The sequence below is a fragment of the Gadus chalcogrammus genome, chromosome 20 (assembly GCF_026213295.1).
Source record: "Gadus chalcogrammus isolate NIFS_2021 chromosome 20, NIFS_Gcha_1.0, whole genome shotgun sequence".
In the NCBI taxonomy this organism is placed as follows: domain Eukaryota; kingdom Metazoa; phylum Chordata; class Actinopteri; order Gadiformes; family Gadidae; genus Gadus; species Gadus chalcogrammus.
The window spans coordinates 976,122-1,003,418 of record NC_079431.1 but is presented as its reverse complement, the minus strand read 5'-3'; the positions used below and the strand labels follow the sequence as shown (position 1 = coordinate 1,003,418).

Below are 27,297 nucleotides of genomic sequence, written 5' to 3'. Positions count from 1 at the left end.
GTGCTTAAAGGGGACCTATTATGCTTTTTCGACTTTTATGACCTATAAACGTTGTTATAATGATTGATGTCATGTTTAACCATACTAAAGTGTCAAATAATGACGTACATACATTTCTGAGAATTCTGAAAGCCAGATGAGAGGAAGAGTTTCCCGAAAATCGACATCGCTTTTTTGTGTATGGTTAAACATGACTATCAATCATTATAACAACGTTTATAGGTCATAAAAGTCGAAAAAGCATAATAGGTCCACTTTAAAGACATCATCCACACACTCCCACAATGATTATTTAGAATCACAAAATCAGGGATTTCAGTTTATTCATTACCGTGTCATGAGTTTAGTGATTAATGCATGAACATATGTTCCCTTATAGCTTTGGATACAGCGACAAAAAAGCTGTCAACGGCAAACATCCCATTGGAATGTATGGCAATGGTTTCAAGTCTGGCTCAATGCGTCTGGGCCAGGATGCCATCGTTTTATCCAAATCAAAGAATGACCTGTGTGTTGGCATGCTGTCACAGACTTACCTGAAGAAGATTGGAGCCAAGCAGATCACTGTGCCCATCATAAGCATTAAGAAACCTGAAGCAAAACACTATATCCTTTTGAGCATGTCGAATGGGTTGACACTGTGTTCCTTGTCATTGCTGTAGTGTCTTTTTGATCAGTTATCATGAGGTAAATGACGGTGGATATGTTAATAAAGCCACATTTGGTTCTTTGGCTAGGGCCTTTTTAAGGGGATATTCTTTTTTTTTATTTTAGATTGTTTTTTGGGGGGTTTAAATGGGTGATATTATGCAATCACAAGTGTGAGTTTCCACCTAGACATAAGCTGGAAAGATCAGTCTACCTGCCTACCCAGTAGACTGTAGAAAATGTTGCTTATCCATCATACATCTAGGTGGTCACTCCCACTAAAGGACAGGAAAGGCTGATTTTTTTTTAACTGCTTGTAATGGCTAAACATACTGAAACCTGGTGGCATAATATCACAAAATATATATATATTTTTTTTTTTCCTGCATATATAATAACGTTGTGCACCAATATAGATAGAGCTAGTGAAGTAGCTAAACCTTACCCTGCACTGACTTTATTTATATAGATAGATGGACAGATGGATAGATAGAACTATCGATCAGTAAAGCCTTGTAAGAACTTCCTTGACCCGAGTGACTACTCAGTGTGATGGAGGAGCACCAGGCGAGTCTGAGGGACATACTGGACCACTCACCCTTCAACACTGAGGAAGAGCTGCTCACTGAGCTCCGAGCTATCGAGTCATCCTGCTCCAGCACCGGGACCCGGATCATCATCTGGAACCTCCGCAGGTCTGGGTTCATCCCCATGGTTACCAGGCTCTACGCCCACAGAACACGGCCCTGTCAGGACGTTAAACAGCCTATGGTCGGGACGGCTACAAAATGATGTTTAAGAGGCCAAAAAAAAGTTCTTGAGTCCTATAATGAGAGCGGTGCAAAATATACAGCCTGCATACATTAAAATTATATAATATGGCCTCTTTATCCACACAAACATCTCATTGATTTTGTATGAAAATATCTCATATACATGCAAATTATGTTAGGTAAGATAGGCTGAATTTATAAATACTATTAATTAATATCAATTAATTATAGTGGGTTCTCGCAGCAACCCATGTGGTCGGACCATTTTGAATTAATGCAGTGACCACAACTCTGCAAAACGTCCACAAACCGGGTGAGCACTGGTAGATGTGCAGGAGGGCCCTGGTTCAAATCAAACTGCTACCAAACATTTTGTCAGAGATTTCTTGAATACACTTTGCCACCATTTGTCTTAGAGGCATTGTTGAATTTTTGATGATATAGGATTCAATGTCCGTCGCCGCACGCCACCTCAGGGATGGGCAACTGGCGGCCCGCGGGCCGCCAGTTGCCCATCCCTGAGAAAACTCGGTCAAGAAAGATGAGAAGAATTCATAGAATTCGAAGGCAAACCCATGCGTCTAGTTTGCTTAGAAGCTATATCAATCATTAAAGATATCCACTTAAGTCGCCACTACAACTACTACAACTGCTTGTTGGGTTTGAGTTCATTGAGTTGTTGCACTTAATGTTGGGCCACTGTTTTTCAGTTTTTTGACTTCATTGAATGATGATGTATGTGAGCCCTTTGCACTGATAAAAATACTGACCATTCATGTGGCTGTTTGAGCATGGAAAACATTAAATGAATGTATCTTGGTTCAATTAACATACCGTACATAGGTTATGATTCTGGATGATTTTTTAGGTAGTGGCCATCCCCAAAATGCACCAGAATACAGGAAATTATATCTACCAAATTCAAAATTGTTTCTTCTCTCAGCTCACGTTTAGTTGAAGTGTGCAGTCATGTGGCCCTCCGATGGTTATGATGAAAAATGTGGCCCTCTTTATCATGAAAGTTGCCCATCCCTGCGCCACCTAGTTGGCCTTTACTGGCCCCCTCCCGGACACGGGTTGTTGTAGATGGTGAGAACAGGTATATTGTTGGTAGTATAGTTTATTATTATAACCAGTTTATAGTCTTAATGATTCAGAGCAGGGAAACATGCAGCCATTTTTGTTTGATGGCTGGTTTAACCCGGTCGCATTGATTGTTTAGTACTCAAAGCGATGTGCAGCCTCACCCAGCCCAATAGTATAATCAGTCCGACTCGGGCCTGGTGAAGCTGCTTAAACCAGCCGTCAACACCACACTCCAGTTCACTTCCGTTAAACCTGCTCTTATGGCATGTCAATGACATTTTGTACTTAAGCTCAACTTTTGTGCAAAGTATGGAAGACTCCTCCCGTATGCTCTCTTCTGCCCCTGCTTGTGGATACCTGCATGTGGGAGAGAGTGGAGCGGCAATGCTAAGCAATGTTGCGCAGGAGGTCCACTGTTTGACTCTGACCTCAATCAAACATATTGTGAGACACGGTGATGTCAACTATGATGTTTGCAACAGGCAATGCTCACCACGCTCTCCATTCCATAGGACCCCACGGTCGTTGCTTTCAACAATATGGATTTTTGTTGAATATTGAATATTGATACATATTTAGATTATTAAAGACTATTGCAAATATATTTAACCTTGGTTCATCTATTTCTTTCTGCAATCTTTATTAATTTCATATTTTCATTATAGGACGACTGCAGGGAATATGGAGTTTGATTTCACCACAGACCGCTATGATATCCGCATTCCCTCTGATGTCCTTGAATCAACGACTGAATCAAACCAAAGACCAGGGCGACAAGACTATTCAGTCCCTGAGAGTGAATACTCGTTGCGTGTAAGTATTAGCGACCTCAGCTGGCCGAACGTAGAGTAAGGGATCAGACCTTCATGATGCAATATTAATCAATGAAGATAGTAAAACAGTTCAATACTTAGTGTAAGTTGTGCTCAATGTTGCTCAAAATTTTAAACTATTCAGACAAGGGGAAGAGAAAACTAGATGTTTGCAATTGTAAAATGCTATGTACTTAATCATTTACAGATAAGACATGTTTTTATGACTAAAAAGTGACTAGAGGGGATATGTTTGGTTGCTGTTGTGTTAGGGATATGCATACTTGTATCAATGAAGGGTTGAATTATTTTTTTTATCTATACTAAACCATAGGAATACTGCAGCGTCCTCTACATGAAGCCTCGTATGCAGATCAACATTCAAGGACAGAAGGTGAGGACTCAGCTCATCTCTAAGAGCCTGGCCCACATCGCAAGAGAAATCTACAAGCCTTTTTTTGTCGTATCCTTTACGTCCACAAACGTTCATGGTTTTTCTTGCAGCAGAAGAAATAATTCATTCTCTGCCTTTATCCCAGTAACGGTGGAATGCTATGAACTGGAGTTGATTCCCTGACGCTACACTGTGTAGCAGTCCACCGTAGTTTTTTTATGCAAGAAATGTTTTTAATTCTATGGAGAATCTACTTCAGTTCTTCTGGTCCAGATTGTTCCTTAAGTCCCGTTCAAGAAACAAAAAATCCCCATCACCTTTGGGTACAACACGAAGAGCAAGGAGCATTATGGCCTCATGATGTACCACAAGAACCGACTCATTAAGGCCTATCATCGTGTCGGCTGTCAGCTAAACGTGAGTATGTGTTTGTATGCAATAATTAGTGTGGTTGCAAAGCAAGCCACACTATTGTTATCATGCGTCTTTCTATTTTTCCTAATTATCTACTCTAGTTTTTGAGGTATAAATTCTAGAGTTGGGAATCACAGGGTACCTCACGATACTATACGCGATGCATGGCCCGTGATACCGATAATATTGCGATACAGATCCATATATATTGAAAAATGTATATAGTGTTAGACGAAACGATGCTGTAGTACACATTCCAGGCCCATAAGGGGCGCTGCTTCTGCTACAGAAATCCAGAAGAAAAATAAATAAGAAGAGGCGAGCATGCGCATAAACGCTGCCTCCCGAACCACCAAGAACACAAACAAACAGCTCTTCTACGATGGCGAACGCGAAGAAGGTAGAGTTATTTGTCTGGTCTGACCATGAGTGCGAGATGCCGTTGCATTTATAATGTGGGATATTCGGTCGCGGATTCTCAATAAATAGTGGCTTAGCAACCCAACAAGGGACATGATCTGATGCAGAACGATTACAAGCCTGTAGTCCGCCATCATCTTTGTTGTTGTGAGTTCTGAGACTCCGCGGGCTTAACAGTCATTGGCTAGAGGGTCGAGGGGTGGGCCGATGACGTCATGGTTTACGGTTTCAGTCGGTTTCAGGCGTCCACACGAATCCAAAACGAAACCGGGTAGATTTGAAACCACCTCAGAGGGCGGTTTCAGAAGTTTACGGTTTCGGTCAGCGGATTCGTCGGCTTCGTGTGGACGGAAGGCCGAACTGTACAAGACCTTTGCGGTTTCGCCATGAAATCGGCTTCGTGTGGACGGGGCCTAAGTTGGTACATGTTTAGAAACCACTTGTCAGCAGTTCTTCAAAAAGTAAAGGAAAAAAGAAAAGGGCGACAGGGGGCGCCATAACTTGCAGTCAAACAAGAACCATCAGCCCCATTGTACTAGCAATCACAAGTCCGCTTCAAAGTGGCCCAGGGACTTGAAACATGGCAAACGGTGGCATTAGCATGTCAGCATGCTCATGGAATATTGTCAGCAGGAGTTGGCATAAGACCAGACTCATTTGCTTCTGAAAATTCACATGTGGTGACATGACTCGTCTAATATGTGCCTTTCAATTAAGGGTCCTACAAAACCGTAGTAGCCCTATTGTAATCTTTATTATTAGTTGTATTCATTTATTTTTCCTGACAAAATTCTCAAAAACTAAATGGTCAAAAGTTATGATTTAAGGACACCAAGGATATGATGTCAAATCATCATATCCTATTGAACGAACAATAGGTGGCGCTAAAACAAGCCTTTGAAGTGCAACATACTCAACAGGCTGCCATTTCCACTAGGAAAGTGCAATATGCATGCAACTTGTTATATATGCACCAATCATCATGATGAACAACTTTCAGAGTCCGACCCATGTGGTCTGATCATTAAGATTTAATGCAATGGCTACAACTTGTCGGATATGGTAAAAGCTTCAAACTCGGCAGACATGTACCAGGTGACTGTGGGACTACATGATGTGGAACTTATACCAATAAGGCTAAAGACGGCAGAAATATACAATTTAAAGAGAAATATAAGAATATCCCAGATGTTTAAACAGCTCTAACATTGCGTCAAATATATAGGCTCGGCTATCAATATAGCTACAAAGGGTAGATTCCACAGAATACCCATGCAAAATGTCAAGTCTATATCTGAAAAAGAATGGATGCATTCTTTGAAGTTGCCTTTCTAAACCGCGGCCTCTCTCCAAAGTGGCCTGGGCCTTAAAGCTGTACACATGTAATACCGCAAACGTCCGTTTGACGATGGATTTGGCAAAGTATGCTTTAGAAACATGATCGGTGATTGTTTTGATATTTAACTTCCGATAAACATTAACTTCCGTTTTTAAGGCATACCAATGCCATATTACCATACCGACCAAGCTCACCACACCTCCACTAACGGAATACATATATTTCTCAAAATATTATCTGATCTGCCCATCGTAGTCTACATATCCATGTAGTGTAGTGGTATTGCGTCGGACTCATTACCAATGGTTCAAGTCCAACCTCTACCAACCATTATTTGACACAAGGCATGACATCAAATTTTGGAACCCTCATGTATTCACTATTCCACCACCATACTCAAACGTCGTGGTTGCTTGCAACTATATTTATTCATATTATTCATTCTTTGGTGTTTGTGTTGGTAGACATTGGTATATGTGCTCCTAACAGGCTAGCAACAAGCAAGGCATCGGAGTCATTGGTGTGATTGAATGCAATTTTCTGGAACCGACTCACAACAAACAGGACTTTGACAACACCGATAAGTACAGGTAAGGCCTGTAGAATGGGGATGATCATCAATTATGATGTTACAGTCATGAATTCATTTGTGACATTTATCATCGGCATTTAGCAGCCATTTTTCCACAAAGCAATAAGCTGTGAAATCAGTGGTCTGTATGAGCTGGAAGAGGTTAGAATCTGGCTCAAGAGTGCCTACATGTAGACTGTTGATATTGGTGTTTGAGGCCAGAACCTCGGGTCAACCACCCTAACCACTAAAACTGTCCCTCTTATCAAGACACAAGTCTGACATTTTCTTTGTTTGTTTTACAGGAACGCCATCAGAAATGTTGCAATCAAGTTAGAAGAATACTGTAAAGAAATTCGGTTTAAGAGAAAGAACAGCAACCGCAGCAACAACGTACCCATTGAGGAGGAACAGTAAGTCCCAATAAGATCGCTTATCGTCATCATATGGTCCAAGTTGCCTGTTTGATCTTCAATGGCTGCAGCTAGATGTATCTCATTTGACCTGTTTGAACTGCATTCATTCACTGCTGCCTCATACTGTGGTACTTGTGGTTTGGTCAAGCTAAGCATCCTTATGCTGTCTACTGTCACTGGACGCTCTTATGAGGACGTTGTTGAGTGGTTCTGTGTACCAATGTTCTACAGAAAACGCCCGGATCAGAACTGGGCCCAGTGTGATAAGTGTCAGCAGTGGCGGAGGATGCCGGATGGAATTAACAACGATAAACTTCCTGAAGAGTGGTTCTGCTACATGAACCCCGACCCTCAGTTCAGGTCAGAGAGCTGAAAGGTTCTGGGTTTGATCCCCGATGTTGACACATTGCATGTAGACTGATTTGACCAAGAGGTCTTTGGGCATCAAGATGCCTTAATGCCAATCTAAACTAATCAACTGTAAATTGCTCTGGATAAAAGCATCTACTGAAATACTAGATGAGCATAGATGGGACATCTACGTGGCTTTCTTGAAATGAGTCCATATGCATCAACAACCACAATAAATGCAAGTCAACTGTTGCACTTTTCAATTAATTTTATGTTAAAATATATCTTTATTGTTCCATAAAAAGGAGGATTATTAGCACATTGAATGATTAATCCAGATTCAAATAATTTTCTGTAGGGGACACAATCATTGTTATAACATTCATACATTCATAACTCCTCTCATTCAGGCGCTGTGAGACGATGGAAGAGCCAGAGGACTCTGATTCAGAGCAGCAAACAAACCCTAAGACCTATAAGATACAGTAAGCTCCATCTTTAGCATTACTACTTCACTTAGCCTGGTACACAAACTCAACCTTTGTTGAGGTTATGGTTATTCAATTCAATTCAAAGTGTTTATTGTCATATGCACAAATGAGACGTTCTCAGTTGTGCAATGAAATTCTTCCTTTGTTTCCACAGACTTTACATCATCATTTATGTCACCTGTATGGGGTATTTGGCGTTTCTGAAAATTGTTTTGTTTATGTTTACAGGGAGAAGGAGGAAAAAAAGAAACAAGAAGAGTTGAAAGAATTCAAAAAGGTGAAGAAAATGTCTTCAGATATAAATCATATTATACTGTATGTACTATTGTTCGAACAATAAATGGTAATACAAATATTGATTATATTTTTACCATAATGATTCATGTTTATTACATAAAAGACAAAAAACTATAGGTAGACTGAAAACAGTTTGTTGAGAGATGGTCTTTATTCATCAAGTCTTTTCCAACATGTGTCCACTAGTTTCAGGAAGAGAAAAGGCAACGGGAGCTTCTTCTGAAAGCCGAGTCCCTCAGAAGACTGAAGGAGGAGAGGGAGTGGAGGAAAATGGTGCGTGGTGTGCATGAAGTCGTTTATAGTTCTGCCTGACTTTTACAGATTACAGATATAAATATATAACTCATGTAGTGAATTACATATTGAATTATATCTTGTGTATATAGTCTTTCTACGATATACTAAAACTAACTTTTGATCATGACAACAAGACCTCCACCCCGAACACACCACGGACACCAGGAAAGGGCGCTTCAGGTAAAATGCGTTTTTGTATTATCTGGGTGGTACATACTTTATTTTTACAGCCTGTTTTCTTCACCTTCTTTTCCTTGTAATATATTTCATGTCATTTCTCTCTAGCATCTAGTTTGTCCACTAGCAGCAGTCAGCTGGTAATAACAGAAGTATTCTCGCTGTCAAAAACCCCCTCAAGGTATGAGTGCCTTTAACCCCCACATGTTTTTCCCTTTATTCTCTCGGAAAATCTTAATTTTTGTTTTTTTGAAGGCTGCAGCCTACGACTCCACAAAACGAAGCCAAAAGACAGAAGCTGGATGGTCTCAAGAGAAAGTTAGTCACAGATATGAGTCCGAGCAGCTCTACGACCCCACCAACCCCTGTCCCTTGCAAGGACTTAAACATTGACGACAACCTATTGGAGGGCAGCAGTACTCCTGCACCGACGGAGCCCACCCTCCACCCGGTTGGAGTGAGGACAGAGAGTGACCCAAAGGTTCCCGTTTACGGGATGGCCTTCAGCCATGCAGCCTTGGAGGCCAGATCTACAGGAAATTATGCCACGGGGGAGATGAGGGACAAATGCACCCAGATGCAAGGACCACGAGTGAAGGATGAGGAGGAGATGAACAGCAGCACAGCGGCTAACGATGGAGCTAAGGTGATGGAGGAGGGAATGATTAGCATCATCCAGGCCCAGGAAGAGCAAGACCAGCTCATGGAGCTCCTGCAGTCTGTGTCCAACGAGAGGGACTCCTTCAAAGAGAAGGTCAAGGAGCTCCATGCACAACTAGAGTTGGAGAAGCAGTGTGCAGACTGTCAGACAGCCAGAGAGAAGGCAGAGAAGCTGAGCAGAGAAAAAGAGGCGTTACTGGAGACCCATTCCCGCCATAACCAGGAACATGCAAAGCATTTTGAAGACTTGACGTGTAGATTGGAGAGAAGCAGCAACGAGATTGAGAAACTGGTCTTAAAGGTATGCTAATTTGATTTAGTAGGCTGCAGCTTTTTTTTTTTTGCTTTTCAGTGCCCAGCTTAGTCCTCAGATTCTCTGTGTACCTGACTGTCGGTACTAAAAATTTGAACCAATAATTTTGCTGCAATGCATCTGAAATGCAAAAAGAATGATTGTGAGAAGGCTTTTGAAGCCCTTTCAGTCCGCAACCGGAAGTTTTATACAAATTAAATTAACAAGACTTGTTAATTTGACTTAGAACTTTAAACACCATGTGATTCCCCATCAGGTGAAGCAGTTGGAGGAGGAGAAAGCCACCATTTCTGCCGAGTGTGAAAAGAACAAGTCAAGGTTAGTCTCTCTCATTCAATCAATCAATCTATTGATTGTTATTAATTGCGTCCTTTTAAAAAGTACACAATAAGTATTGTTTTATTTCTGTTCCTCTCAACTCTGAAACAGTCTGACAAAGCTCAAAGATAAAATGGCTGATCTTTTAAACTGAACCAAGTGAACTACGAGTGCATTGAGGAGATATTGGAACAGGTACACCATAGCAATGGTCCTACTTCACAGCTATACCATTGACTAATGTTGGTTACAAAGCTGTTTGGGGTTAACTCTCCACCTATCTCACCTCACTGCCTTTCAGGTAGGTCAATGGATGTAAAGCAAGGTCACAACCTTCAGTGTCCTTCAGAGTCCCACAGGCACCTTTTGGATTTTGGCAAAGACAGCGTTTAGCTATGATATACCTTGGCTAGGCTAGAAATAGAATAGAAATAGAAATAGAAAGCCTTTTATTGTCATTGCACGAGTGAAGTACAACGAAATTTTTAGTAAGCTTTCCCAATTGGTGCATTCGAGAAAATAAATAATATATAAATAGAACAAGAACAACAGTATACCAGTTTTAAGGCTCCTGGATGACCTCAGCCTGTAAGAGTTCGTCTCGATTCCAGCTTTATTACCTTTTTTATGATTAGAATATTGTAAACTGCTTATATTTTGATGACTCATGATGATGTCATTCTAAATATTGTTTTGTAAGGGCTCTGATGTAAAAAAGATTTTGATCTCAGACCAGTCTCCATAAATAAAGCAGAAATGAAAATTAGGAGTGGGCAAGGTAACACGTTAATAATGCGTTAATGCAATATTATTTTCAATATATTCAATATTTTCAATATATACAAAATACAAAACGCATTAATGCACGTTCTCTTTATTTATTCTTATTTATTTATTTTTTGCCCACAGAATGTCAACATTCATGTCAGAAATAATTGTGTTTTTTAGTTCCACTTACTTTACATTCAATTACAATTGTACTAATTAACTGCCTGTTTACAATTCCCAAATCTGTGGTGTTCCGTAAGTTTCATATTCAACCCACACTGAGTGAGTCAATAAAACTCTCAAGGTCACTTGGTCTAGTTTTTGCTTATTAAGTACATTTGGTATGAATGACAATGTGTCATTCCATTTGATAACCTAATTTCACCTCAATCGGAGTGGATTTAAAATATAATTTTAAAAGTGTGATTAATCGCGAGTTAACTCACAAATACTATGCGATGAATCGCGTTTAAAACTTTAATCGTTGCCCAGCCCTAATGAAAATATATATATTGTTGATGTCAATTGTTTGTAGATTTAATTGTATGAAACATAACATACATTTTATTGTTAAGATGGGAAAGAGTTTGGTTTTTTTTGTATTCATAAAGTACCGTGTTATTTATTTTTGGGGTTTGTGTGTTGATTGTTGGGGTTTGTGCGCTGATTGTTGGGGTTTGTGTGCTGTTCATAACAATTATCAATATATTAAAGAGCAATTGAACCATAAACAACCGCAATCAATGCCATTTTATCACTGTTACTGAAATAACCCCCCTATTTATAGATCGGTAAAATCCTATGTCCTCCCCAAAACACTGAATGTCCACTGAATCCACTCTGCTGCGAACGCAGGTGACGTTATTTTGGTGACGTCAGAGTACCTGTTCCGAGGTGGTCTGACGCCACGACCAAGGGGCAGCAGTGGACTGGTTTGTGTGGACGTGTGGAGCTCTGTCTGGGCAGCGGTGGACTGGTTTGTGTGGACGTGTGGAGCTCTGTCTGGGCAGCGGTGGACTGGTTTGTGTGGACGTGTGGAGCTCTGTCTGGGCAGCGGTGGACTGCGGTGTCCGTGAGAAAGTTGTGCTTTTCGCATTATACTCATTGTGGTATAAGGCCACAATGTGTGTGGATGGTGAAGCTCCATCTGAGCAGAGATTTATTTCATAACCGCGTCTGAGCGAGGGTTATAGTATAAAGCGGCAAGTTTTCCCCATACAAAACAAATAAAATATATATTCTTCAATATGGCCTCAATTATGTATGACCCATAGGTAAAAGGACTATTTTTCAGTTGAAGGCTTTATTTATGAATGAAGGGTTAGGGTTAGGTAAGTAGAATTGCAGTATAAAAATGAATCTATATATTTCGTTGTGCATATTAATGCATTACAAGTCGCCTAAATATTTCATTGTATCATTGTACCTTTTTAAAAAAGCATTCTCTTCATCCTTCAGTAACGTCATATTTTGATGTACGTCAAATTATGGATCATTTACCGGTAATTACGTGTTAATTATGATCTGGTGAACATAGTCGCTTCAGTCAACAAGTGCCTAATAAACTTCATCTGATTAGTTTACAAAGAAACACAGTTTACATAAAATATAAGATGGCTTTCAAGGGCATAGGTTTGATTTTAATATTGGTAGGGGCGTTTTATTATTATTTTTCTACCAAAACACATGCTGCACACATGGGTACAAACTATTAAAAACGGTATACAGCTCGATTACGACCAAATGTATTCTCTTTTCAAGCTCATATACAGTATTGCAATATTTTCTGAGCCTGACCTTAGCTGTAGCGGCTTTTAACTTTACAAACATAATTTGCTAGGATACTTTGGAAACCAATTTTAAGACATTGAAGGCTTAGCCAAGAATCTTATTTTATATTAGGAAAATAAAATATTGATTACTGTTTGGGTACAGTCAAGAGCCCAAAGTATGATCGCCTATTCTGAAACAGACATTGCTTGTCCCAAACAATAATCCCATCTTCAAAATTATACTGAACTGCATTTACAATCACTGCTACTGTCATTTGTCATCTTCATCCTTCCTAGCATGTGGACCTTTACCAATCTCCTTAGAAAATGTAATTAAAAAAACATTACCAATGTAGCTACTCTGTTTAATGCCATTCAGTGAACTCTATCATCAAAAACACCCCAGTATGAAAGCCTAAAACGTAGTCTACACTGTTTAACTACTAAACCATTGTAGGACCTTACCTGTGGACCTGTTGCTTCATCTGTCCTGCTAGTACCTGCTGGCTGCATAACTTTCTTTTCCTAATAAAAAGAGAAAATATATTGTCCATCTCTGATAATGTCGTTTGCTAATACTAATAAAACTGATAATGTAGGTTGCTTAGTTAAACTACATTTTAATAACACTTCCCTCCAACTGTCTCTATGTGTTCCAAACAATCAGCATTATAATCTACAACTTATTTTTTAATAAAAGCATCTTCATGACAATAATTTTTCTTTGAAGAATAATTTGGAGACTCATTAACAATTGTTTGGAGTGCAGTTAAAGGTATTAACTGACATACTTTGATTTAAATACCTTGTTGTCGTTATATTATATATATATATATATATATGGACTATATATATATATATATACAATAAGAGCTCTAAACGTAGTCTGCTACACTGTTAAAACTACCAAACCATGGTAAGTCCTCACCTGTGGCCCTGTTCCTCCACCTGTCTTGCTAGCACCTGCTGATTCCTTCTCCTAATAAAAGATAATTTGATGCATAAAGAGAAATATAGCTTGTAAATATATAACACTGCTAGTTTGATGAGTATAACTGTAATGAAATGAACCTACTAGCTCAACGTTTCCAGTTTAGATATCATAATAATGTCTTTGTAAATATTTGTTAACCATTTATATTTCTGAGATTCCTAAGTTATCAATGCATGTGGTATTAATCTAAATATAGGTCCCCAAAAAAAGGTGCTCATCTTAATTTTATTTTCTTGGGAGACATTTTAAACTGTGTATCACATAGTTACCAAGATGTATGACATGTTGAACCGTGTCACATAACCTAGTTAACAAGATGGATGACAATTTTAAGCGTGTAGGCCTACTGTATAACATAGTTTAAAAAATGGATTACATTTGTAACAGTGTACAACCTAGTTGAAAATATGCATGACATTTCTAACAGTGTATAACCTACTTAACAAGATGGATGACATTTTTAACTGTGTATAACCAAATAAAACAAACCGTTTAGGTGACCGGTAACGGTTGGGGTCGTCGGACTCGTGACTCGGGACCCACAATATACTTATCTAAGTCTACTAGTCTACTAATACATGAACATTATTCATAGAAAATTCGTTAAGGTTATCGGTTGACAATATCTCTAGTATGAGATTAGTGTTTAAGATATTGACTACTAATCACCTTCTCCGCTCCGGTGAAAGCGCTGCTTGGCGCTCCTGGGTCAAATCTTTTAACAGTTACCGCCTTTTTCTTTTGTTGAGTGGGTGTGTTCTCTGGTCACGTGTGTTCCTGAATCCCCGGACGCCAGCGTTCCGAAATCGGCCAGTCGTTGTTTAGCTACATTAGCCTCTTTAGCAAACCAGCCCGAAAACAAACAACACAACTTTACATTGTATTGCACGCACAGCAAGACCATGCAATGTATAAATTGGTGACCGGAATAAAGTAGCAATGTTATCAATGTTATTAAAATGTATCTGCTCATCAACACTACGAATGGTAACAAATAAATTATAAAAAGACACAGTGTGTGAAGTTATTTTTTTGTTTTGGCATTAAGCCGTGTAATAAGCGGGATACGAATAGAACGCCGGTCATTATCCGGCGTTATATGCATTATCCCGTCCCTTACATAATATACAGTATCATACCCATAACGCGCTCTCTGACCAATCAGGAGTTCCGGCACACTGACCAATCAGACGTTCAGCCCCTCCCCATCCTGTACTCTGACCAATCATGTGGACTTCAACAGGAAGCTCAGAGTAAATCCTACGCGGGAAAGCTGCTAAAGTTTTCCTCTGTTTACCGCTGGACGAGGGAACGGACCCCCAACAATATCAAGTGGACGGAGAAAAGGTATGCATTATGTTATTAGGATATGTATTTTGTTGTTATTTATGTTGTATTGTTGTTCTGTATTTTAGCCAAAAACTTGTTGTCTTCAGCGTTCGTCCCCGTCAACTCTAGACATGACAACCCGACATATTGTAAACAGGAGTCCTCTTAGTCGCTAATGTCTCCACCTCCGGCCCTCTTCTGAGGATATAAGTCTTATCTGCAGCAATCTGCCGGTGTTAAATGGTGATAGACTGACCCATGTGGCACCTCTCTGCACGGCTCGGCTCATCCTCCTTTGTATCGACGAGTCATTGGGTTCACAAAGATCTCCGTCGGTCCTGTCTGAGCAGAGATCTGTGAAGCGTTGCATCTTTCAGTGTCCTGAAGGGATTGAACCCACCTTTCAGTGTCCGGAAGGGCCTGAACTCTTCACGGACTACTGGACAGTACGATGTTAGTGATGACAGCGTTGATGGAGGTCGTGACCTGAGGGTCTCTTGTTGCTTGGTGGCCGTATTCTAGTGTAAGGATTTGAGCTCCTTATTCATTCTAGTGTAGGGCTTTGAGCTGTCCAGGGGTCAAGGCCTGTCGACCCCATTGTCCAGTGGACCAGTCCTGTCGACCCCATTGTCCAGTGGACCAGTCCTGTCGACCCGTCTGTCCAGTGGACCAGTCCTGTCGACCCCACTGTTAATTTGACACCTGACGTTCGTTCCTCTTGTTTTCCGATAAAGTGGGCATCAAGACGTACGAGGATGAAGGTGGTGACGTGTGAGATCGCCTGGCACAACAAGGAGCCGGTGTACAGTTTGGACTTCCAGCACCACGGAGATGGACGGGTCCTCCGGCTCGCTACAGCCGGGGTCGACACCACAGTCAGGGTAAGATGCAGTAGGAGGAGGATACCCAAACGTCGGATCTAAATGCATAGCATTCGGATACCATTCACTATCTATATCGGTCGATCTAATGATTGTGTATTGATTTGAATGGCATGTTGCCTAGTTAAATTAACTATGTCGAAATCCTTTATTACAGTTGAATGCTCTGGTTAAATGGACATGATCTTTACAGCAGAACATTGATAATAAAGGTTCAGTAAAAATATATGAATAACTTTTATACTCTAACAACACTATACCTGTTATATAGGAGGTTTATTACAGTCTTTGCTCATAGCATTAAAGCACACAGACTGCATTTACACCAGCCAACAGAACTTGATTACAAAATGTAGGTCTACCGATACAATGTCTTTTATGTATTGCGTATATATGAAGAATCGTTGGTAAGTGCAAGAAGGGAAATGACAGTGTGTTGTGCGGGGGTCCAGGTGTGGCGGGTAGACACGGGCCCAGACGGGAAGGCGGTGGTGGACTTCCTCTCCAACCTTGCCAGACACACCAAGGCCGTGAACGTGGTGCGCTTCAGCCCGGGCGGGGAGCTGCTGGCCTCCGGAGGCGACGGTACGACCCCCCCCCCCCCCCGAGTGTCCTCATCGAGAGACTTGAATTCACTACCAGCAACGAGAAGACGAGGAGCGTTTCCACTGAACTCTTTGATGCTGTGTTGCGATGGCTCGCTCTCGCAGGGGGATGCGTGTGTATCGTTGAAGATGACAATTGGCCAAAATGTGTAATGTTTCGCTCGAGGGTGGGGAAATTATTGCATCAAGCATCATATTTTAGTCCTGTGATGCAGCTGTGGGTCCATTTAAAAAAAGACAACGGATAATTAAAAAATGAAAATGATTATTGTCCGTTCCGGCCTGTGGTAGCTTTACGAAGCCTTGAGGTTCCACAGGGCGGCCCTAGTTTTGTCCCTCAGGTGTCCTCAAGGGCCCCAGGTGTTCTCGAGGGCCCCAGGTGTTCTTGAGGGCCCCAGGTGTCCTCGAGGGCCCCAGGTGTTCTCGAGGGCCCCCGGTGTTCTCGAGGGCCCCAGGTGTTCTCGAGGGCCCCAGGTGTCCTCGAGGGCCCTAGTGCTGAACCTCGGATGTCCTCGTGTGTCCAGACGCGGCCATCCTGCTGTGGAAGCTCAACGACCAGAAGGAGCCCGAGTCGTCCCCGCTGTTCCAGGAGGAGGACGACTCTCTGCTCAACAAGGAGAGCTGGAGCGTGGTCAAAACCCTGAGGTAGGTCAGGACACCCAGACCGGCGCCTTCACTCACAACATCTGATTCATAGTCACCATATTTAAATTCCTCTGCTCTGTCTCTAAGGGGGGACGATTTGGGATGAGGATTTTATCGAATTGCGTTTTTACCTTTTGAGGGATGTCGCGATTGTCATTAGTTTGCGATTTTTAGATAAATTCCTTATCTTCTGTATTTTTCCCTAAAAACAAGCAATAAATCATTCTATAGTATGACCAAAACGACATTAGTTACAATCAATGTATAAACTTCTCTTTCCTGTAGGCCAGGAGTACATGTTATAATGAAATTAGATTATTAATTGATATTATAAAATCTTTATTTAACTTTTTATCTGTAGAAGAAAAATAAATACGAATCTTACTGATCTCCAGTCGGTAACAAATAACAAAAGCGCAAGTGCAGAAATAAAACACACACTTTATTTACTTTTATCACTGTCGTTGTCATTATTTAATGTAGTTCCATTACATTCCGGTGTCAGGTGAACTCGATTAATCGTTCACTTTCCAATAAACTTGTTTCATCGGGCCTGTTTGTGTGCTGTCACCCACTCTGTTTGAGGGATATTGACGAGTGTTTTATCTTCACAGGGGGCACATCGAGGATGTGTACGACATCTCCTGGACGCGCGAGGGAACCTTCATGGTGTCGGGGTCTGTGGACAACACGGCCATCCTGTGGGACGTCGCCAAAGGTGGGACAGACGCTCCTTCTGTGCAATGTTAAACCGGTTCTGGTTGGTTGTTCCGATACTGATGCCGGTATCTGAGATCCCTCCGATACTGCATTATGGGATGGCGGCGAGTAGGCACCTCTGTGTGCCGATCCAATCCCATCCACCGACACAATTTACTACACAGGCGGAGAACATCACAAACACTACAGTGTTGTGCTGTCGACTGTACATTGCTGTGTTATTTATAGCAGCAATTACTATGCTAGACGCTGTGTCGGTATATACTCGTTGTCAGCCAAGTTCAGGGATCGGTATGTGGAAGGAAAGGATGGTATCAGAACATCTCTAGTTACAGCCACAGTGTGGGCCGTCTGGAGGATTAGTTGTACACTCCGTTGCACCCCTGTGTGGTGCACCCAGCTGGGGGGTACAGCTGGGTGTACCCCTGTGTGGTACAACCAGCTGGGGGGTACGGCTGGGCGCCACACACATTTCAGGGGGCTGGTGATCATAACCGTTGACCCGTAACAACATTCACTGTTGCAGCCCTGTCCGTAGTAGCTGGGCCAGATATCTGATGGTTGCACTTTAACGTTATTTACACCCGATGGAAACATGTCGTAAACCTGAACACGGTTATTAAAAAAAACATGTTTCTTCCTTTTGTAGGTCAGAAGATCAGCATATTTAACGACCACAAGAGCTACGTGCAGGGGGTGACCTGGGACCCCCTGGGGCAGTACGTAGCCACGCTCAGCTGCGACAGGTACGGGAGCCCCCACCTCCACGCCCCCGCCCCCCGATGATATCAGGAGGGCGTGTGTTCATTTACATTCAGGGCGTTTAGCTAAAACCTTTATCCAAAGTGTCTTACGATAAATACATTTGTCAGAAGAAAGATGAACAATGTAGCGCTGTCGGGACAGTGAGGATGTTCATAGGACCAGCAAGCTAGGATCAGACCCCTCAACCCCCTGTTTATCTCCCCCCCCCTTCCCAGAGTGTTTATCTCCCCCCTCCCAGAGTGTTTATCTCCCCCTCCCAGAGTGTTTATCTCCCCCCCTCCCAGAGTGTTTATCTCCCCCCCTCCCAGAGTGTTTATCTCCCCCCTCCCAGAGTGTTTATCTCCCCCCTCCCAGAGTGTTTATCTCCCCCCCCCCTCCCAGAGTGTTTATCTCCCCCCTCCCAGAGTGTTTATCTCCCCCTCCCAGAGTGTTTATCTCCCCCCCTCCCAGAGTGTTTATCTCCCCCCCTCCCAGAGTGTTTATCTCCCCCCTCCCAGAGTGTTTATCTCCCCCCTCCCAGAGTGTTTATCTCCCCCCCCCCTCCCAGAGTGTTTATCTCCCCCTCCCAGAGTGTTTATCTACCCCCCCCCAGAGTGTTTTTCTCCCCCCCCCCCCTCCCAGAGTGTTTATCTCCCCTTCCCAGAGTGTTTATCTCCCCCCTCCCAGAGTGTTTATCTCCCCCCCTCACAGAGTGTTTATCTCCCCCCTCCCAGAGTGTTTATCTCCCCCTCCCAGAGTGTTTATCTCCCCCCCTCCCAGAGTGTTTATCTCCCCCCCCCCCCTCCCAGAGTGTTTATCTCCCCCTCCCAGAGTGTTTATCTCCCCCTCCCAGAGTGTTTATCTCCCCCCCTCCCAGAGTGTTTATCTCCCCCTCCCAGAGTGTTTATCTCCCCCTCCCAGAGTGTTTATCTCCCCCCTCCCAGAGTGTTTATCTCCCCCCCCCTCCCAGAGTGTTTATCTCCCCCCCTCACAGAGTGTTTATCTCCCCCCTCCCAGAGTGTTTATCTCCCCCCCTCACAGAGTGTTTATCTCCCCCCCTCCCAGAGTGTTTATCTCCCCCTCCCAGAGTGTTTATCTCCCCCTCCCAGAGTGTTTATCTCCCCCCCTCACAGAGTGTTTATCTCCCCCTCCCAGAGTGTTTATCTCCCCCTCCCAGAGTGTTTATCTCCCCCCCTCACAGAGTGTTTATCTCCCCCCTCCCAGAGTGTTTATCTCCCCCCCTCCCAGAGTGTTTATCTCCCCCTCCCAGAGTGTTTATTTGAGGATGTTGACGACCTCTCTCCCCCCCCCCCCCCCCCCCCCCCCTCCCAGAGTGATGCGGGTGTACAGCACTCAGACCAAGAAGAAGGCGTACTGCGTCAGCAAGATGACCTCGGGGCCCCCCGGAGACGGAGAGGTGGGGCTTCGTCTGTAGACCGCGTCGTGACGTACCGACCGCACCTCCCTGGGGAGACGGGCACCAACGCCTGGAGTCACCCCAACGAAGCCCTCTGCTTGATGGCTTAATAATCATCCATAAACAACAGGGACTGAATAAGGATGTATTTCGGCAGAGGTGGACGCCACCCCGTTATAAAGGGACCCCCCCCTTTGTGGTATATTCCACCGAGCCCACCTAATTAGAAACCAGTTACTTTCCCTTCAACGTTAACGGGCTTTTAGACTTGTGTCGTTGCAGAGGTGAGCGGTTATTGAAAATAAATCACAGCAATGGTAAGTTATTGACCTGTGTGTGTGTGTGTGTGTGTGTGTGTGTGTGTGTGTGTGTGTGTGTGTGTGTGTGTGTGTGTGTGTGTGTGTGTGTGTGTGTGTGTGTGTGTGTGTGTGTGTGTGTGTGTGTGTGTGTGTGTGTGTGTGTCTGTCTCTAGACCAAGCCGTACCGGATGTTCCATGACGACAGCATGAGGTCGTTCTTCAGGCGCCTCACCTTCACCCCAGACGGCTCCTTCCTGCTGGCCCCAGGTACACACGCACGCACGCACGCACGCACGCGCACACCTACACACACACAGGGGGATAAAGGTCTCCTTCTGGGTTCTAACGTGTCTTCTTAAGGAGGAGGATGATGATGATGAAGAGGTGTGTTCTTGGTCCTCAGCGGGGTGCGTGGAGGCCGGGGAGAACATCACCAACACCACCTACGTCTTCTCCAGGAAGAGCCTCAAGAGGTGACTCCGTCGCGATACTCTGTCAGACTTCAGCTAAGATCTAAATCAGCTGTCTGGCCTAGCGGCTAGGCTGTCTGGATTAGCGGCTAGGCTGGCTGGTTTAGCGGCTAGGCTGTTTAGCCCAGCGGCTAGGCTGTTTAGCCTAGAGTGTTGGCTGTTTTAGCGGCCGCTTCGGTGTCTTCCCCGCCCAAATCACATTTCCCTGACCAAGTTATGAGCAGAGCGATGGCTATGAATAATACTGATGATGATAATAATAATGATGATGATGATAATGATGATGATAATAATATTGATGATGATGATGATGATACTAATAATAATGCCGATACTGTTTCCCCAGGCCCATCGCCCACCTGCCCTGTCCGTCTAAAGCCACCCTGGCCGTGCGCTGCTGCCCCGTCTACTACCAGCTGAGGACCAAGCAGGACGACGGTAGGACAGACGGCCCCCCACAGGACAGACAGCCCCCTACAGGACAGAGAGCCCCCCCTACAGGACAGAGAGCCCCCTACAGGACAGACAGACAGCCCCCACAGGACAGACAGACCCCTGCAGGACAGACAGACCCCTGCAGGACAGACAGACAGCCCCCTGCAGGACAGACAGACAGCCCCCTACAGGACAGACAGACAGCCCCCACAGGACAGACAGACAGCCCCCACAGGACAGAGAGCCCCCTACAGGACAGACAGCCCCCTACAGGACAGACAGACAGCCCCCCCTACAGGACAGACAGCCCCCACAGGACAGACGGACAGCCCCCACAGGACAGAGAGCCCCCTACAGGACAGACAGCCCCCTACAGGACAGACAGACAGCCCCCCCTACAGGACAGACAGCCCCCTACAGGACAGACTGCCCCCTACAGGACAGACTGCCCCCCCCTGCGCGGTCTGATTCCCCTCCTCCCTGTTTTATGTACTTCCTGAAAGTTCAGCCAATCGGCAGCGTTGCCTTGGTGGGAGTGGCCTGGTTACCCGATTGGCTATGTAGCCGGGAGGGGAAAAAAGACTCCGCCCATTAAATCAGCTTGAAGGAAGTGGGTAGACCGACGGGGCGTGAGGTTAGAATGGGTCTCATGGACCATCCTCTTCAGGTGCTCAATGCACAGGCCCCCCTCTCCTCCTCCTCACCCCACTCTCCTCCTCCTCACCCCCCTCTCCTCCTCCTCACCCCCCTCTCCTCCTCCTCACCCCCCTCTCCTCCTCCTCACCCCCCTCTCCTGCTCCTCACCCCCCTCTCCTCCTCCTCACCCCCCTCTCCTCCTCCTCACCCCCCTCTCCTGCTCCTCACCCCCCTCTCCTCCTCCTCACCCCCCTCTCCTCCTCCTCACCCCCCTCTCCTCCTCACCCCCCTCTCCTCCTCCCTCCCCAGACGGCTCCACGGAGGCCCTCCCCAACGTGTTCCAGCTGCCGTACCGCATGGTGCTGGCCGTGGCGTCGGAGGACTCGGTCTACCTGTACGACACGCAGCAGACGCTGCCCTTCGCCCTGGTGTCCAACATCCACTACCACACGCTGAGCGACCTGAGCTGGTACAGCCCCGCCCCTCCTCGCCGCGCTCCTCTCCTATCCTCTCTCATGTCCCCTCCTGTCCTGTCCTGTTCTCCTCTCCTAGCCTCTCCTCTACCCTCCTAGCCTCCCTCATGTCCTCTCCTCTCCTCTCCTCTCCTCTCCTCTCCTCTCCTCCTCTGCTCTGCTCTCCTCTCCTCTCCTCCCTCTCCTCTCCTCTCCTCTCCTCTGCTCTCATCTCCTCCTCTCTGCTCTGCTCTCCTCTCCTCTCCTCTCCTCTCCTCTCCTCTCCTCTCCTCTCCTCTCCTCTCCTCTCCTCTCCTCTCCTCTCCTCTCCTCCTCTCCTCTCCTCTCCTCTGACTCAATAGGAGTCCCTTTCTAGCCCCCAGCTGATTGAATGTTTGGAACCTCCTATAGGGCTCTACCTAATGACCGTAGGCTGTGTTCTAGTTGTTTGTATGCTAAGATGTCCGCATAACAACAGTAAACAGCTAAATGCCCATTAGTCTATTAGTGCGCCTAGTCCGAGAGCACTTTCGGGTGTTGTGCTTCCTACGGGGGTTCTGTGGTGGGTCCCTGCCTGGTTCTGAGCCCTGTCCTCCCGGGTCCAGGTCCGGAGACGGCCTCTTCCTGGCCGTGTCGTCCACGGACGGCTACTGCTCCCTGGTGTCCTTCTCCCCGGGGGAGCTGGGCCAGCCGCTGAAGGAGCCCCCCGTCCTGGAGCTCTCCACCCCCACGCCGGGCCCCGAGAAGAAGGTCAAGAGGTCCGCCGGAGCCAGGACCTCCTCCCCGCTCCCGCAGCCGGCCCCCGCCACCCCGGGCCCCGTGGCCCCGGCGGCCCCGCCCGTCAGGGAGGCCCCGTCGACCCCCCAGGCCCCCCAGGCCTCCCCCTCGCTGGACAAGAGGAGCCGGGGGACGCCGACCGCAGCCAGCAAGGCCCCGCCGCGGAGGATCACCCTCAACACCCTGGAGGGCTGGGGGAAGCCGGCCGGGCCCCGGGCCCCGGCCGAGGGCCCCCAGACCCCCACGCCCTCCACGCCCCAGCCTCGCCTGGGGCCCCTGACCCCCACCGGTGCCAAGGGCCTCCAGGGCGCCAACTCTCCCGGGCCCACGACTCCCAAGGGGCCCACGACTCCCAAGGGGCCCTCGACTCCCAAGGGGCCCTCCACTCCCAAGGGGCCCTCCACTCCCAAGGGGCCCTCCACTCCCAAGGGGCCCTCCCCCAGGTAAGGGTGCTTGGCCTCTCTTCAGGGTTCACATCCGACCGCCTTCCACTGTCAGTATTTAATATACTGTTATTATAATATGTACTTATCAAGGACACTAGGACGAGGGCACTAGGACGAGGGCACTAGGACGAGGACACTAGGACGAGGACACTAGGACGAGGACACTAGAACTAGGGCACTAGGACGAGGGAACGACGACACTAGGACGAGGACACTGGGACGAGGATACTAGGACGAGGGCACTAGGACGAGGACACTAGGACGAGGACACTAGGACGAGGACACTAGAACTAGGGCACTAGGACGAGGGAACGACGACACTAGGACGAGGACACTGGGACGAGGACACTGGGACGAGGACACTAGGACGAGGACACTAGGACGAGGACGAGGGAACGAGGATACCCGAACGAGGACATGAGAATGAGGGAACGAGGACACTAGGACGAGGACACTAGGACGAGGACACTAGAACTAGGACACTAGGACGAGGACGATAGACGGAGGACCCAATCACAAGGGCCGTAGAACAAGGACACTAACAAGGACACTTCAGCATGTAAATAATCAAACCCTTGATTCCAGTACTGTGGCTAGTGGCCGCCGGGGGGGGGGGGGGGGTCCTGTCGGGGCTGCTTAAGGCCTCTCTGTACATGATGGATTCAGGGAAGGCGGCTGGCGCAAACCGCCGGAGCCTGGACGGCGGGAGAACAAAGCCCTGCCCGGCCCCGGGGACGGGGGGGACCCCCCGCTGGGTCCTAGATAAAGCCCCCCAGGCCGGGGGCCCTGCTGGGGGACAATAGTGGGCGTGTATAGGGCCGCAGCTGCCGCGCGACCCCAACACGAGTCCCGTACCGCCCCGCGGCAGAACCAGAACCAGAACCAGGTCCAGGTCCAGGTCCTCCTGCCAGTCCACAGAACCATGAGGTGTTGAAGCACGAGGTCTGCTGAGAGCAGCTCTTGTCTGAGAAGGGGAGGCTGTTCATCGTGCACATTAAGGCGTCTCTATAGTACTGATTAAAATGAAATGACTTCGGTTTCAAACGGTTCTGTTAGTCCGAAGAACACACTTGCTAAACCCTACTAACCAACTAACTAACCAACTAACTAAACCCTGTGGGGCAGTGCAGCACTACGGCAGCCCCTAGCACGGTGTAGCAAGAACAGTCCCTAGCACGGTGTAGCGCCTTACCCTAGCTGTCTCTGTTGTACACGGGAGTTGGTCAACCTAGTGATGGTTGGAGCACTTGCACTGTACATATGGTTGTTTCACCCTCTCCTGACATGTGTACTTATATCTGTCAGTCTGCTAAATGTAAGACGCGGGGTTCCCTCCAGTTTGGGGGGGCCCTCCAGTGTTGGGGGCCCTCACGCTGCCTGCGGTGACCTCTGACCCCTCCCGTCCTGAGGTCTGTCTTGTGTTCCAGGCGCGTGGCCCTGACCCCGGTGGCGCTGCGCTCTCCGGCGGCCCTCTTCACGCCGTCCTCCAGCGAGAAGGCGCGGCACGGTGCGTTCACCCCCTCACCATTCATGCGCTCACACCTCCTCGGGGCGCAGCTCCGTAGGGAGCAGGCTATGGCGCCGTTATGGGAACGTGATCCACTTAGAGGAGACGTGGTACACCGCCAGGTGGGGTCAGGCCTTACCAGCCGTTTGAAAATCTGCGTCTTGTGACATCACTAGTGGGCGTGTCCACCTAGATGTATGACGGATAGATGAGCAACGTTTACAACAGTCCTCTGGGTAGACTGGTAGACTGATCTATTTGTCAGAAGACGCAGATTTTCAAAACGGCTTGTAACTGCTAATCGCACTCACACCTGGTGGTATAATATGTCCCAATTAATGTACTCACTTATTGTATGTTGTTGTCCTGGCACTTAAAAACAGTACTTAGCATGGTGTAGCGTCTTATCCTAGCTATCTCTGTTGTGTACGGGGAATGGGTTAACCTAGTGATGGTTAGTGCTTGGCACTTGGTTCTATGAACATCCTTACTGTACCGACGGCAATATACTGTATATTGTTGTTTCTCTTTCTATAAAAATTATATAGTATAAAAGGTAAATGTAAAATGGCCGTTGTCTTCATGGCTTGGCTTTCAGCGTTGATCTTGAACCGGCTCTGTTCCTGATGTGTCTAAACCAAGCCGACGATTGCAGCATCCATGTTTTGTCCTACCAGTGATGGTCATGTAGGTTGCTATAGCAACGTAGAGGGGTCTCATCACCTCACATGAGCTCCACGGTCCCTCCTAGCCCCTCCTCCCCGGACCCGGCTTCCCGGTGCTGCCGGTCATGTGATCGTCTCCCGGTGCTGCCGGTCATGTGATCGTCTCCCGGTGCTGCCGGTCATGTGATCGTCTCGCGGTGCTGCCGGTCATGTGATCGTCTCGCGGTGCTGCCGGTCATGTGATCGTCTTGCGGTGCTGCCGGTCATGTGATCGTCTCGCGGTGCTGCCGGTCATGTGATCGTCTCTCTTGTTCCCCACAGAGCGACCCTCCCCCCCCTCTGACCCGGTCTGCCTGCCCCCCGAGTCCAAGAGGCCCAAGACCACCGAGCCCCCCACCAAGAAGGACGCCGCCAAGCCATAGCGGCTCCCAGTGGCCACTGGGAGGAGGGTTGAGTGGGTACTGGGAGGAGGGTTGAGTGGGTACTGGGAGGAGAGTTGAGTGGCTACTGGGAGGAGGGTTGAGTGGGTACTGGGAGGAGGGTTGAGTGGCTACTGGGAGGAGGGTTGAGTGGCTACTGGGAGGAGGGTTGAGTGGCTACTGGGAGGAGGGTTGAGTGGCTACTGGGAGGAGGGTTGAGTGGCTACTGGGAGGAGGGTTGAGTGGCTACTGGGAGGAGGGTTGAGTGGCTACTGGGAGGAGGGTTGAGTGGCTACTGGGAGGAGGGTTGAGTGGCTACTGGGAGGAGGGTTGAGTGGCTACTGGGAGGAGGGTTGAGTGGCTACTGGGAGGAGGGTTGAGTGGCTACTGGGAGGAGGGTTGAGTGGCTACTGGGAGGAGGGTTGAGTGGGTACTGGGAGGAGGGTTGAGTGGGTACTGGGAGGAGGGTTGAGTGGCTACTGGGAGGAGGGTTGAGTGGGTACTGGGGGAGGGTTGAGTGGGTACTGGGAGGAGGGTTGAGTGGCTACTGGGAGGAGGGTTGAGTGGGTACTGGGAGGAGGGTTGAGTGGCTACTGGGAGGAGGGTTGAGTGGGTACTGGGAGGAGGGTTGAGTGGGTACTGGGAGGAGGGTTGAGTGGGTACTGGGAGGAGGGTTGAGTGGCTACTGGGAGGAGGGTTGAGTGGCTACTGGGAGGAGGGTTGAGTGGCTACTGGGAGGAGGGTTGAGTGGCTACTGGGAGGAGGGTTGAGTGGGTACTGGGAGGAGGGTTGGGTGGGTACTGGGAGGTTGATTGTCTGGATTCCATGAAAACATGCAACTGATGTACTTAGGAAGATCTTGATTAAAGGATAATGTCTGAGGTTGTTTTTGTGTAGACCACCGAAGGTGCACATGGTGATGTTTGTTTGTTTTCTGCATCTTATCCAGCGGGGTAAATAGTCTGCCTCACCACTGTTCTCTTTATGAAGGGTCTGATTGATCTCAGTTGTTGTGTGTTTTTGGTTTGTTTAATCAAACGTCTGTATTATATTGTGTGGATAACCGTGACATGCTATGAAGATTTTGTAAAAAGAGGATTTTGAATTGTGTTTTTCTTACTTGAACGCTTGTAGCTCAATAAAAGAACGTATCTGATCTGGTCGTGGTCTCTGATCGAATTATATAACAATATTCCTCCCTACTTGCTGGTTGTACAGCGAGGGTAACTACCCTGATGGGGTCGTAACATTTGCCTTCACTTGATTAGGAATATTGAATGTTTAATTTTAGAATTTGAACATTGAATATAGTGTTTCAATGATCCTCCTAAACACTATGCAATTTAAGTACGTAACGAAAGCTTGTACATCTAACATTCATGTTACATCATTGTATTTAAAAAAATACTTTATTCAGCAGACTTCAGTGATTATCAAAGTGAAATTAATATTTACAGCAGCTCTGATATGCGGTGCTCTGTGATAAACGATCGGCTATTTTGTTTTATTTAAGAGGTGTATTTGTACTTATCTTTGTAT

The 27,297-nt window shown here is 46.5% G+C and overlaps 2 protein-coding genes and 1 long non-coding RNA gene across 7 annotated transcripts in view; 2 read left to right on the top strand and 1 right to left on the bottom strand.

Annotated features, from left to right (window-relative positions):
- The window catches only part of morc3a (MORC family CW-type zinc finger 3a), a 49,389-nt gene extending 38,094 nt beyond the window's left edge, over positions 1 to 11,295 (top strand). The window contains exons 4-20 of one of the 5 annotated variants that reach the window (XM_056579332.1): positions 380 to 606; positions 1,193 to 1,343; positions 3,173 to 3,320; positions 3,654 to 3,782; positions 4,011 to 4,130; positions 6,376 to 6,476; positions 6,763 to 6,870; positions 7,105 to 7,233; positions 7,635 to 7,709; positions 7,944 to 7,992; positions 8,199 to 8,285; positions 8,444 to 8,489; positions 8,595 to 8,667; positions 8,742 to 9,447; positions 9,716 to 9,777; positions 9,889 to 9,972; positions 10,079 to 11,291. In XM_056579332.1, coding sequence (XP_056435307.1) covers positions 380 to 606; positions 1,193 to 1,343; positions 3,173 to 3,320; positions 3,654 to 3,782; positions 4,011 to 4,130; positions 6,376 to 6,476; positions 6,763 to 6,870; positions 7,105 to 7,233; positions 7,635 to 7,709; positions 7,944 to 7,992; positions 8,199 to 8,285; positions 8,444 to 8,489; positions 8,595 to 8,667; positions 8,742 to 9,447; positions 9,716 to 9,777; positions 9,889 to 9,931 — 2,254 coding nt within the window. In that variant the 3' untranslated portion in view covers positions 9,932 to 9,972; positions 10,079 to 11,291. Of the gene's footprint in view, positions 1 to 379; positions 607 to 1,192; positions 1,344 to 3,172; positions 3,321 to 3,653; positions 3,783 to 4,010; positions 4,131 to 6,375; positions 6,477 to 6,762; positions 6,871 to 7,104; positions 7,234 to 7,634; positions 7,710 to 7,943; positions 7,993 to 8,198; positions 8,286 to 8,443; positions 8,490 to 8,594; positions 8,668 to 8,741; positions 9,448 to 9,715; positions 9,778 to 9,888 lie in introns of all 5 variants that reach the window. The other 4 variants (XM_056579333.1, XM_056579335.1, XM_056579334.1 and 1 more) reach the window with 4 other exon arrangements.
- Positions 133 to 14,508, bottom strand: LOC130373130 (uncharacterized). Its single transcript, XR_008893480.1, has 4 exons — positions 13,981 to 14,508; positions 13,246 to 13,296; positions 12,783 to 12,842; positions 133 to 1,394 (listed from the first exon to the last, which is right to left on the bottom strand). It is a non-coding gene; the product is annotated as an uncharacterized LOC130373130 (long non-coding RNA).
- On the top strand, positions 14,435 to 25,805 carry chaf1b (chromatin assembly factor 1, subunit B). Its single transcript, XM_056579345.1, has 14 exons — positions 14,435 to 14,658; positions 15,375 to 15,521; positions 15,974 to 16,106; positions 16,651 to 16,771; positions 17,386 to 17,489; positions 18,141 to 18,237; positions 19,568 to 19,652; positions 20,125 to 20,218; positions 20,355 to 20,424; positions 20,768 to 20,859; positions 21,802 to 21,961; positions 22,550 to 23,164; positions 24,595 to 24,674; positions 25,661 to 25,805. The coding sequence occupies exons 2-14, from the start codon at positions 15,396 to 15,398 to the stop codon at positions 25,759 to 25,761; spliced, it is 1,878 nt and encodes a 625-aa protein (XP_056435320.1). The 5' UTR covers positions 14,435 to 14,658; positions 15,375 to 15,395; the 3' UTR covers positions 25,762 to 25,805.
- The last annotated feature ends 1,492 nt before the right edge of the window (positions 25,806 to 27,297 follow it).

Coding starts and splice junctions, on each gene's coding strand:
- chaf1b (XM_056579345.1), top strand. CDS start 15,396: ATGAAGGTGGTGACGTGTGAGATCGCCTGGCACAACAAGGAGCCGGTG. Junction 16,772..17,385: donor AGCGTGGTCAAAACCCTGAG/GTAGGTCAGGAC, acceptor TTATCTTCACAG/GGGGCACATCGAGGATGTGT. Junction 20,860..21,801: donor GAGGACCAAGCAGGACGACG/GTAGGACAGACG, acceptor CTCCCTCCCCAG/ACGGCTCCACGGAGGCCCTC.